Source organism: Passer montanus, unplaced genomic scaffold (assembly GCF_014805655.1).
Source record: "Passer montanus isolate IOZ18808 unplaced genomic scaffold, ASM1480565v1 scaffold5, whole genome shotgun sequence".
Lineage (NCBI taxonomy): Eukaryota > Metazoa > Chordata > Aves > Passeriformes > Passeridae > Passer > Passer montanus.
This window is the reverse complement of record NW_024369929.1, coordinates 3,187,575-3,199,431: the sequence shown is the minus strand read 5'-3', so window position 1 is coordinate 3,199,431 and position 11,857 is coordinate 3,187,575. Positions and strand designations below refer to the sequence as shown.

Below are 11,857 nucleotides of genomic sequence, written 5' to 3'. Positions count from 1 at the left end.
AGGAAGCAGAACCTTGTCTTCAAGTCTAGGGAAAGGTGGAGCCCTTCCCTTCCTCTCTGCAGGAGGTGCCCCTCAGCCTCTGCTTACCTAACTCCCTTTCTGGAATGGTAAAAAATTTCTTTTTATGTCTGTTTGGCAAATAGATATTTCGACAGGTTTTGTTTATTATAAAGGCATATTATTTTTAACCCTCTCCCATGCTATATATATAAAATACAAAGTCCCTCTGCAGCATCTGTACACATCTTAGAACTGAAATGTAAAAATGTGTGAAATCTATAAAAGACAGTTCTGTTTAAATATAGTACCCATTTTTCCCCCAAAGGGTACTAGCCTAAACATTTAATTCCACCAGCTGCTTTTGTGGAGTAATTTATTTACACATTTTTGGTACCTTTAATCCAAAGAAGTTATACTTTTAAGGAAAAAAAAAGACATTATAGTTTTAACTGTAATTTTAAAGGAAAAAATATTGGTACCAAAAGACACTAAGCACACAGGTTGAGGTCTTTATGTCAAGTATCAGGCCAGGGAAAGCAGTAAGCTAATGGGAAAAGAGGAATGGCAAAAGCAAACTAAAACAAACATTTGAATAATGAACAAGTGAGATGATTACTCCAGCAAGCTTGGAAATAAACACAACTGGTTTGTGGACCATTCAACATGCTCAGCTCATCTTGCAGCACAATTAGGCAATTGAGGTGAATACATGTTTTTTCCTCACAAACAGTTGCCCAGAAGTGCCTGGCATTGTGTCACAACAGCCTGTGCCTGCCCACGTTGTGCACAGCACACACACAACAGCTTCTTTGCATAGGAACAGGGTTTGGAAGTTTGGGAAGGTAAAAAAGGAAGCCCCCTCCCCTGACATTGTTCACCTTTGCATTGGCCCTGCCTTGCTTCCCTCTCCAACCCCAGCAGTGCAAGCACAGCACAGCCCTGGAGGTCAGAGAACAGCCTGGGAGCAAACCCCACTTGGTGATTTAGGCTGTGCTGAAGATCAGTTTGGGTTTACAAAGATCTCCAAATCCTATCCCCTCCCCTTTTTTTAAACTAGAATACAGTGCACATTCCCATCCTGCAGCTTTCGTTTTTCCCCACTGAGAAAACTGAGAACAGCTCTGAGTCCATTGTATAAGGCCTGTGGTGCCCTAAACTGGTGAGGCAATACCTGGGTAGAGGCAATACCTGGATAGAGGCTCAGTGTCAGTTCAGCAGTGTTGGTGTTTATACAGAAATCATTTAATACAAAATACAGCCTCGCTGACAGGAGCCTATGAGAATGACACATCACTACTTCTCCAACCTCCTGGAATTCCTCAGAACAGCTCTGAGTCCATTGTATAAGGCCTGTGGGCAATACCTGGGTAGAGGCAATACCTGGGTAGAGGCAATACCTGGGTAGAGGCTCAGTGTCAGTTCAACAGTGTTGGTGTTTATACAGAAATAATTTAATACAAAATACAGCCTCGCTGTTCAGAGAAGGCAGCTGACAGGAGCCTATGAGAATGACACATCACTACTTCTCCAACCTCCTGGAATTCTTCACACTCCTGCCTTTCTCCCTGTGAGTCCTTTTGTGGCACAGTATTCAGGGACAGGCATCATTTAAAAGGTTTCAGAACAATGAGGAGGCTGCTGCATTAAGCAGAAGGAGGCTGTTGGATGCAATTCCCTCAGGCAGTGCTTGTTCAGTGCACTGTCCCTATGGATGTGCAGTCTGCAAAAAGAAGGCACCACTCACTGCTCTTCTTGCAGCCCCTGCTCCCAGTGACTGCAGCACCTGCACCCCTTGTGGAAGTGGCAATGAGGAGCCAGTGGTCCTTTCTGGAACCCAGCAGGGCTCAGGTGTGAGTTCTGCTATAAGCTACTCATCCTGCAAAAAAATGAGGAGAGGGATGGCAGGGATCAGGATCTGTGCAGGGATATAATGCTGAGTAGTTGAGATGCTCTTATAAAAAGGTGAGGATCTTGTGGGACTTACAAACAACTTACCCTTCAAGAGGCAACACCTGCTGCTTCTTCTGGATGCCTCTTCCAAAAATAGAGAGGGGGAAGTGGGGGATAGAACAAGAACTTGCCACAACAATCTGTTTTAAAAAGTTGGGGGGGGGGGGGTCAGCTGCATTAGAGTAATCCTGCTACTGTTTCCTCCCAATTAAAGGCACTTCTAAAGCTACTACAATACCATATCTACAGTAAATGTTTTAAGGTTAACAGTGCATTGTCCTGATGTGGATTTCTACAGTCTAAAGTCAAGCTCATGACAAAGAGCACAAATCTGACTAATTGTTAATGAACACATTTTGGGGACAGAAAGAAAAGGGAACAACCCCTTCCATGGATACACTGCATTAGCACAATGTAGGATGATCAGTCATGGAACATTATTATGTTTGTATCTATGCAAGTAAGTATTACTCCTGAAGAGGCAGTCTGATAAAATAGTACATTCCCAGATTTCAGCTGTCAGTTCATCTCCACTGCACTACTTTGGCTTTCCAGCTGTTTTATCAAAGGGTCACTCCAGTCACTATCTGGGAAAACAAAATTATTTCAAGCAGAGCCCTCACTAACAACCACACCAAGCCTTTCAATTAGCTAATGAAATGCTCTATCAATTGTAATGAGCCAAACCCCCAAGAAGAGGAGGAATTGGGGAGCAGAAGCCCCAGCAGATGAGAACTACTGAAGACAAAATTGTGCGATTTGAAGCATGACTTGCCTTGCTTTTAAATATTTGTGCAAATCTTACGTAATGTTTGTATATAAAAATTATTACAGCTTTCAATGCCGCATTTAGCAGTGTTAAGTTAGAAAAGACAAAATGATATGCTGTATTCTCACCAAACCTTTAAACCTCCACATCACCTCAGTCTTCATTTGCAAGCGTCTCAGTGGATAGCCAGATTTTGGCACCACTTAAAAATTTGCTTAAAGGTGTTCCCAAAATGCTCCGTCTGCATAGGTTCCCTACAGGAGAAAATGGGAATGAGGAGGACAGAAAGTCTGGGGCACCTGAGGTGTCATTTAAACCATTTGCTCTGAAGTACATCCTGCTTTGATCCAGTTCTGAGCAGTGGCCTTGCAAGGAGGAGTTGCTCTTGTACTGCCGCAGGCTGCGGTTTAACATGTCCACCTCGTCTGCCAGCAGGGAAACTCTGTGGAAAGCAGTGATGGAGCCCCCGTGGTTGATCTGGGCCTCGGGAACCCAGCGGAAGTAGCAGAGTTTCCACAGTTTTATTTGTGTTCCAGAGAGATGGGGCAGAATGACGCCGTGCAAATCAACGGGCTTTGCAAACCAGTCTCTGAAGTACTGCTCCATACTGTGGCTCTGCCCTTCTGCTGACTGGAAAAACTCCGGCTTCAATTTTAGTATCAGAGAGTTTCTTCTTGGAAGGAACTCCTGCTCACCGATGATTCCATTTTTTATTGCTGGAGGGACACCTCGCAATGTGGAGCTGTAGTTTTTCTGCAGAAAATAAATACTGGTAATTTTCCAGTTCTACGTTCATTGGAACAGCAAATTACCCTCAACTGCCAGGGTGCATCATCCAGACAAATGCTGTGACCTTTAAATAGTTCTGAGCTTCTGAGTCACTGCTGCAGGGCTCACAGGGCAAACTGTGGCCTTTAAAAAGAAATACATATGGTTTTTTGTAGCAACAAATGATTGACTTATAATCAGTATTTACCAAAAATACTGACAACCCCAGGGGAAAAAGTGGCCTGTCATCACTTTTCCAAAGGTGAAATAATGAAAATGTTGGCAGTGACTCAGCCACATCAGAAAATATCCTAAAACACAAGGCTCAACAATTTACATCACTACTTCTACAGAAAATAATTTCTTTAGGCTGGGAAGCCAAGATAATGAAGGGTCCTACTGCTAATCAAGGGCACCTGCAGCCTCCCCAGCAGGACCCCTGAGTGTGAGCACAGCCTCAGGCACAGGCAGAGCCCCTCAGAGCCCCCAGGTACCTTGGAGCGCTTGAAGGTGCGGAGGGCCCCGTTGTGCACGCTGGGCGTGCTCTTCCCGATGTACAGCGGGTTGTGGAACAGCAGCCGGTCCCGGCTCGTGAACTGCAGAGACCAGTCCCAAACACATGGAAACCTCAGGCCTTTCTCATCACCCAGCTGAATATTTTTGCTTATAGCGAATTCCTGCAAGTAGGAAACATTCAGGCAGATTAAAATCAAAGAAAATGGGCTTCTTCATCAGTCTTAAAACCAGCGTGTAACTATTGGGCAAAGAGGAGCAGGGTAGCACAACAGAGCAGCAAGACAGCTGAAGAAAACAGTTGGTCTGCATTTGTGCAGTTACTTTTCAATTCTATTAAACTGTTTGTTGGCTTACTCTTAACACCCAAACTGGTATTTTGAGAATTCACCAACAGTCCCTCAATGCTCTACTTCTTTGTAAAGTTGCTACCTCTGACTTTAAAGGGAAAATATTTAATGAAATAGGCAAGTTTCACTTTTATCAGCCATCAAATGTATTCTACACACAGTTCTGATAAGTTTGTTTTCAAAAACAAATTTAAGTGTTCAATTTTCTAAATGCCTCCACTGTGCATTACTATTGGAACTTTATGCAGCATCTCCAACTTTTTCAACTATTTAAACAATTATGTCAAGAGATTTCAGGTTTGCCTGAAGTGTGAAATTCTATTTATTGCCTGTCATTCTACTTTCTGAGTTCCAGATACAGATTTGTTTCCTAGAGGAGTACAAATAACAATGTAGAGTAGCAACATTTTCCTCAGGAAAAAACCAACAAATAAATTCAATAGACTTTCTTCTTGACTAGTTAGTCACTGTCTCTGCACAGACCACCCGAAAGTCATTACGATTGTATTCACCTGGGGACCTGAGTGTTTTGCCACAAACAGAGTGTGACAATTGGAAGGACACACAGGAAGCATTTAACTGGGATGCTGTTATTTCCAGGGGGGCAGGCTGCAGTCTCCTGCTGGACAAGCAGTGCAGCCCCTCCTACTCACAGTGCTTTCCTTGACTCGCTGGTGAGGGCAGTTGAAGAGGAAGGTGCCGAACAAGGAGATGCGTGCGCTGTCGTACAGGATGGTCAGGTACACCTCAGAGAACTCAAAGGCTGCTGGGTATTGTTCCAGCAGCTGCCAAACGCAGTCAAGGAACATCAAGAACAAAGGAGACTGGCAAAAGAAACAAGGAATGATCAGATTTAACATAAGCTTTTCCCAAATCATACCCATTTCTTTGCAGTTTTGGTATTTGGCTGTACCATTGGTACATTACTCAACCATAGGGTAAACTATTTGGAGTCTTGCATTTTTCATGATTCTATGCAAGTGTGACACTCTATATTCCTGTTTAGCCACTTCTTTCTCAGCACTACCTTTGCACAGCTTTCCATGCTGTGTAAAATGGGCTCCCCTCATACTCATGCAGCTGCAAAAATCCTTTCCGCCATCTGTATGTCCCTCATAATTTCCAAATTAGTGCTTGTATGAGCCTTCCTTGCCACTTGGCCTTGGTTTTACAATGTATTTTCTTCCTTGTTTGGAGAACAAGGACTGGAGAGCTTATGATTCAGCCATGCTAATTTCTCACCACATTTTCTATCTCTTTTCCATAGCAGCCCATGAATTGCAAAAGTATAAACTATCATTTATGTAAAGCTTTAGAAATATTTCCCCTTCCCATTTTCACTTTTCAATATATCCTTTCCTAGGGCCAAAATAGCTGCTTTTCATGATTTCCCTCTTGGCATCTCATTTCTTTATCCCTTCATGCATTTTCTCTGCTTGGTGCTCAGTGCCCTTGGTTTATCTGTAGGTTCCATGCTCTGGGGATGTTCCTGTTCTGTGACTCTGGGCACTGTCTCTGCAAAAGGTTCCTAAGCTGGGTCCTCCATGCTTCCACCTGCAGTTAACAGCCCCTCCTTTGCCATGAAGATGCCAAACAAGAGCTGGCAGCGCTGGAAGCCGAGCCCTGTGCTCCCCTCCTTCCACCTCCTGGCAGCCATATCAACTCCGGCAGCTGCAGGGCTTCTGCAGCAGCTGCCTGCTCTGAAAGCACTGCTGAGTGATAACACCACAGGGATGGAAACAGGGATTGGTAAAACACACAACAAAACCACCCCCTCCAACCCCACTCCTCACCTCCTTGGGTTTCAATTGGAAATGTGCCTGTGCTTGTAGCAGTGAGATGCTTTCATGTGTAACCCTGAAGCAACATGAAAACCCATTGGACTGCACCTGGTATTTCACTGATTCTCACATAGCTACAGAGAGTAAAGAAAAAGTATCTCTACCCTGGAAAAAAAACTTACTTCCTCTGATACTATTATAATGAGATTTGAGAGCATTAAAACGTATTTTTACTTTTAGATTTCTGTACAAATACATGTTCAGGACGATACCAAGCAGATACTGTGATCACATGCAAATACAATTCATTTTTACCTCTTTGTCAGATCTCTTTAAGTGGTTACACCTATCTAAAAATTGATATCCTGCCATGACCCATTCCTTCTGTATTAGGCTTTGAAATCCAACAATGGTTCGAAAATAGGGATCCAGCATGACTTGAATGAGAGAAGCAGCAAGACAGCTCAGGTCCCGTCCCTCTTCCTCTGCAAGCAACAGAAAGTACAGAATACATAAGGTAAATGCACATGTACAGAACTAAATTTCAAAGAGAAAAAAGTGCAACTAGGTCTCATGTTTTTATTAGAATTTCTTTTAAAATATACTTTTAGTAGTTTTAATTGTTCTCGTAATTAAAAAGCCAAATAAACTAGAAGAAAATCACACATCTTTTTTCTTAAACTGAGAATCATAGTATAGAAAGGGTTCCTGCAGTATCCAGCACACCAGTGCAATCATCAAGAACAAAATACCTACCCAACTGCCTAGTACTGAAATCAAGGTGTGCTGTGGAGGAGAGTGTTCATGCTGCCAGAAATTTTCAACATTTTTCCACCCTGAAGTAATTTTTGTAAGGCCACTACATGGGGAGAGTGGGATATACCAGCTGAACAGGTCTTGTAAAAACTACAGGAATTACAGATATGAGCAAGTTTTTCAGTGTCTTTTCCTCTGAAATACCTGTTTGCACAGACACAAGGAGTGGGCACCGAGTGAAATATTTTGTCTGTAGAACCTCTGAATTGCGCTGATATTGCTTCTGCAGGGACTATTAGCCCAATTAACACAGTACAAAGGTTCACACTAAGGTTTTGATTCTGTCATCATTATCAGAACAAAACCTACAGAGACTCAAAGCAAAATATTCCTTTGATGCTAAGGACTACACTACAGTTCTGATACATAACAAAGTTATTTTCCCTTCTAGTTCCCCAAGTGCCTGAGATATTCAGAATCCATGGGGTTTATGTATAAAGATTACAGTTGATTTTATCTAAATCTGTTTATCTACATTATCACAGTAATGCAAATAATTACAGCATGCTCTGTGTTGTATTACCTTGTAGAACTACAGAAACGTGCTTACACTCCATCATGTAGACAAGCTCAGCAGAATGCTTAAGAAAGGCTCTAGATAGGAAAAGAAAGTGATTTAACAGTTAACAGAAATTCACACTCTACAAGAAGAAGATTTGGGTTATCTATATTTACCTAAGTATTAAAACAAAGAATCCTTCAAATGATGCACTGCTAATTTTTGCACATTCTATTGAACATCATTTTATTAATGGTACCAACCTAATGTACTCTAACCAGCGGGTGTTTTCCAGTGAGGACAGCCACTTCTCTTCGGTTTCATCAAAAGGGTCTGCAACAGGGACAGTAATTACATTGCACAACAACTTCCAGTAACAGTCCCTGTCAGCCAGGCTGACTGGAATTCAGTGCATGTCAGGAAAACAACCCCCATAAAAGAAGGAAAGCCCAGCATACCATTGACACAGAGCTGTTTGAGTTTGTTGTGTGCAGCCTGGATTTCCTGGATGTTGGGGAGACACTTGTCCAGGTCAGATTTGTAAACGTCACTTCTCAGGGGATGGCTTCGAGTTATGGCATTACAAATCCTGCAGGACAAGAATCAGCATGTTTATTGTTGGAGAGGAAAGAAACAGTCTTTCAAGAAATATGCCACTGTCTAACTGCAAGCAATTAAACCCACAGAAAACATGCACCTCATTCTAAAAAAAGTTTACTGGTTCACATTCAGGAGATACATTGCTCCTGCCATAAAGCTAGTGACTCAAACATTTTTGGTGTCTGCTAATTACTGAACATAAAAAATGGAAATGTTTTAATGGATCATTAAAATATCACATTTGAGAAATGAAATCTGATGCTGACTGACAGTTAAATAACTCTATTCAGTTTTTAGTTTTCCATCATTTTTAGTAAGACTTACCTATGTTAAATGAAGAGAATGTATTTAAAGTTTATGAAGTCAGGAAATCTGACAGGGTTTCAACTAAAATTCAGAGCTCCAGCCTAACACACAATGCAGATGTTTGCACTACTACAAAAAGTCACACTAAAAATTAAACCAAAGAACAAAACCCACTAAGCTTGTAAATTACCTACACAAGGCACTAAATGCCATCAGTCTTTCATTAAGGACAGCACATGACAAATATGTCACAGAAATACCATGTGCATTATGGTACAAAGTCTACTGAATTGTATTTCCCAATGCCTCGAATGAAGGGGATTTTTTACTGTCTTGCTGAAGGAGGGAAGCAAATCTCCACCAATGTAAGTATAGCAAATCTGATCCTTTTATAAATAAATTCTGTCATCTGAATGATTAGCCCCCTAAAAAATAAACATACCTCAAAACCTGAAAAGTTATTCTGTATTTGAAACTGGAATGGCCTTGAATAAAAAGGCACAAATGAAGTCATGGCCTTAATAAAATGGCACAATAAAAATTGTGCCAGAATCAGATGCAGAGAACAATCTCTCCAAAGTTCCCACACTACAACAATGCGGTGTCACACAGGGTCACCTCCATTGCCACCCAGTGCTGTGTCAGAGTCACCACTGGTGTTATCCTAACCCTGTGACTGAAGACTGACACAATGACTCATTTACCTCTGATCAATTCTTCGCTGCTGCAATACATCTTTAATGTTGGCCATTCTCACAAGGGCACTCCCATTAGGGTGGTTCCAGGACCATAACTAACATGGGAAAAAAACACAAGACACAACAAAATTGTGCAGGTTAGAGCTATTCTGTACATTTTTTTCCTTAATACTATGCACAGAACTCTGTTAATTGCCATGCACAGCCCCAGGTTGAATACTGTGCAATGACCAGGAGCAGTACCAGAACAAAGAGGACACTTACAGGCATTCGCCTCCCAATGAAGGAGTAGGAGTAGAGCTTCAGGTCTTGATCTGCTAAGGAAGATGGAACCACAAAATATTCTGGAAGGCTTGTGGAAAAAAACATGATAAAAAGGTTACTTTTCCCTGTGTTTTTTACCATCTTCCCTCTTGCTGCAGTGCTGTGACACTGTCCCAGATCAGCCCCTGGGCGTGGCTGCTGCTGTCCCGTGTGAGGGCTCAGCCACAGCACCAGCACAGCCCTGAGGACACTGGTGAGAAACAGCATGGAAGTCCCACATGGAAGTGCAGAAACACCAAAACCATGGATGCCAAAACATGACATTTCCTTCAGGGACAAGATTTGCAGCACCTTTCTCTGGGGGCCTCTCCAGAGAGCAGCACAATAAAGAAGTGCAGTGCACAGTTGGCTGCAACAGAGGCTGTGGGGCACACAGGACAGGACAGCCCAATCCCCTCCTGCTGGTGTCCCAAGAAGCACTTACCAAGTGGAGATCATATAACCTTCATTGACTGAGCACACTCTCCACTCAGATGCACCTGTCCTTTTGATTTCTCTATCCCAATCCGAGTAAGTTTCAAACAGAGGAGTCTGCTGACCACTGGCACTGCTGATGCCACCGCCACCACCTCCTGGGTCTATGCCATTCACCTTCTTTGCTAGGAAAAGGAAAGTCATCAATGCCCATTAAAAAAATAAATAAAAATCAAACTCTTCACCTTCCTAATTACAAAAATAAGCCATTAGCATCAGGACTAGTATTATCTCTATTACCTACTGTTGTATTATAAGAAAGCAGTGATTTAATGGCAGCTTGATGACACATGAAGATGTCAATTATTTTTTCCCTGCAATTTCATTAGAAAAGCAACATAAAATTGGCCTGCTGTGCTGCTTGATAGAAGCCAAGGCATACTAATACTCAGGAACAAATTTCATCTCCAGTCACAGGCTTTCTTTCTTCAATATGCCAAAGTTTGCAAGGTTTTAAAAACACAAACCCTTTATAGGCTACACAGTAATAGCTACCATGTCAAGAAAGCAAAACCAAACTTATATAATTTCAGCAACTTTACATGACTGCTGTATTAACAGCAAATAAAAGAAATGGATGGGTTAAAATACTGGGGTTTCTATATAGATTTATATCTACACAAAAAGATGGCCTATAATTTAGTGTTTAGGGACAGGAGCTTAGAGAGGCTGTTATTATACAGAAGGGTCTCCTTTGCTGGTCATTCTTTAGATGCCAAGGGGACAGTCAGCTGTGTCAAAAAGAAATTATATTTTGTTTCTTGACACTTGAAGTACATTTTTAGATGGAAGTGCAAGAGACTGAAATTCAGCCCTGTTACCTCCCCCATGAAAGCTCTGAGCCTTAGCAAAAGTCTGCCCAAAGGAAGCAGAACAGTGTCACAGCTCTGCTGACATCCCATAACCTGTGTGCTTTCTGTATCTCTCAACTTCATTCTTGCACTGACACTTTGACTACTTATGATTTTCAGAAGAAAACAGGACTAAAATTAGACCAAAGTAGTTCTTCAAATATGGTAAACAAAGAAATACAATAATTACAAAAAAAAGTCAATTTTTCTGTTTAATGGTGGGATATATAACTATCAAATATAGCCTGGGAAAAAAACAATGTACACATACACCAGAACAATGCAGGCTTTTTACGTTCCCCAGGAAGCACAAAGACAGCATTTCACCTTTTACTTTACTGGGAGTAGCAGAGAGAGAGAGTCATTAAACAGCACTGGAATTGCAAGAGCAAAGCCAGATATCTACGGGACAAACACCAGGGTTCACAACAAGAAGAACAATCCAACACAACCCAAAAGAATTTCATATTCTTTTAGGAACTGCAGCATGGCAGAACAACTCTCCTTTGCCATTCTGGTCTGCTGCTCCAGAGGAACATTTTTACCCACCTTACATAATTCTTCCACTAGGTATTTTTCCATACAGCAAATGGTATTTTAAAGAGAGAGTAAAGGCAACTTTGTGACAGCCTAACATTTTATTGCAATTTTATCTGCAATTGGCTTCCTCCCTAGTACTTTATAACATGAAAATACATGGACCTTAATAATTGCCCATGCTTTATGAAGTAAGAAATTCCATGTGTAATTGTGTGTGCAACATAATAATCACATGCACACTTATTCTTGTGCATGCACAGGGCAGTCATAGAGGCACCTGGATGAAAACCATGCATTGTTTTGCCAATTTGAAGGCCTGATCTCGTAATTCCACAAGGCTCATGTTTTGTAACAGGCAGATCAGTGGTTTCTAGTGCCAGCTGCTGAGTTCAGATCTCAGTAGCACAGCTCTGCAGCAGCAGCACGCTCTGTGGGGAGGCTTGTCACCCTACAACTGCTGGCTCTCAGCTGGGGAACACTCAGCAGTGACCGCACAGCATTACGCTAGAAATCAAGTTCCAAAGGCATCTTTGCAGGCTTACCTAACTGACAAGGTTCACTTGGAGATTGGCCTTGAGCAGAGAGGGTGTGCTCCAGCTCAGCAGGGGTGGTGGAGGT

General features: G+C 42.0%; 1 protein-coding gene across 4 annotated transcripts in view; it reads right to left on the bottom strand.

The window, feature by feature from the left end:
- Positions 1 to 1,369: 1,369 nt before the first annotated feature.
- Positions 1,370 to 11,857, bottom strand: part of MTMR10 (myotubularin related protein 10) — a 33,739-nt gene continuing 23,251 nt past the window's right edge. For 3 of the 4 annotated variants that reach the window (XM_039723474.1, XM_039723473.1, XM_039723475.1), the window contains 10 exons: positions 9,799 to 9,973; positions 9,315 to 9,402; positions 9,057 to 9,145; positions 7,905 to 8,035; positions 7,710 to 7,779; positions 7,471 to 7,541; positions 6,447 to 6,616; positions 5,004 to 5,174; positions 3,982 to 4,164; positions 1,370 to 3,472 (listed from right to left, as the gene is read on the bottom strand). In XM_039723474.1, the coding sequence (XP_039579408.1) occupies positions 2,873 to 3,472; positions 3,982 to 4,164; positions 5,004 to 5,174; positions 6,447 to 6,616; positions 7,471 to 7,541; positions 7,710 to 7,779; positions 7,905 to 8,035; positions 9,057 to 9,145; positions 9,315 to 9,402; positions 9,799 to 9,973 (1,748 nt within the window). In that variant the 3' untranslated portion in view covers positions 1,370 to 2,872. The remainder of the gene's footprint in view (positions 3,473 to 3,981; positions 4,165 to 5,003; positions 5,175 to 6,446; positions 6,617 to 7,470; positions 7,542 to 7,709; positions 7,780 to 7,904; positions 8,036 to 9,056; positions 9,146 to 9,314; positions 9,403 to 9,798; positions 9,974 to 11,857) is intronic. The other variant, XR_005629168.1, reaches the window with a different exon arrangement.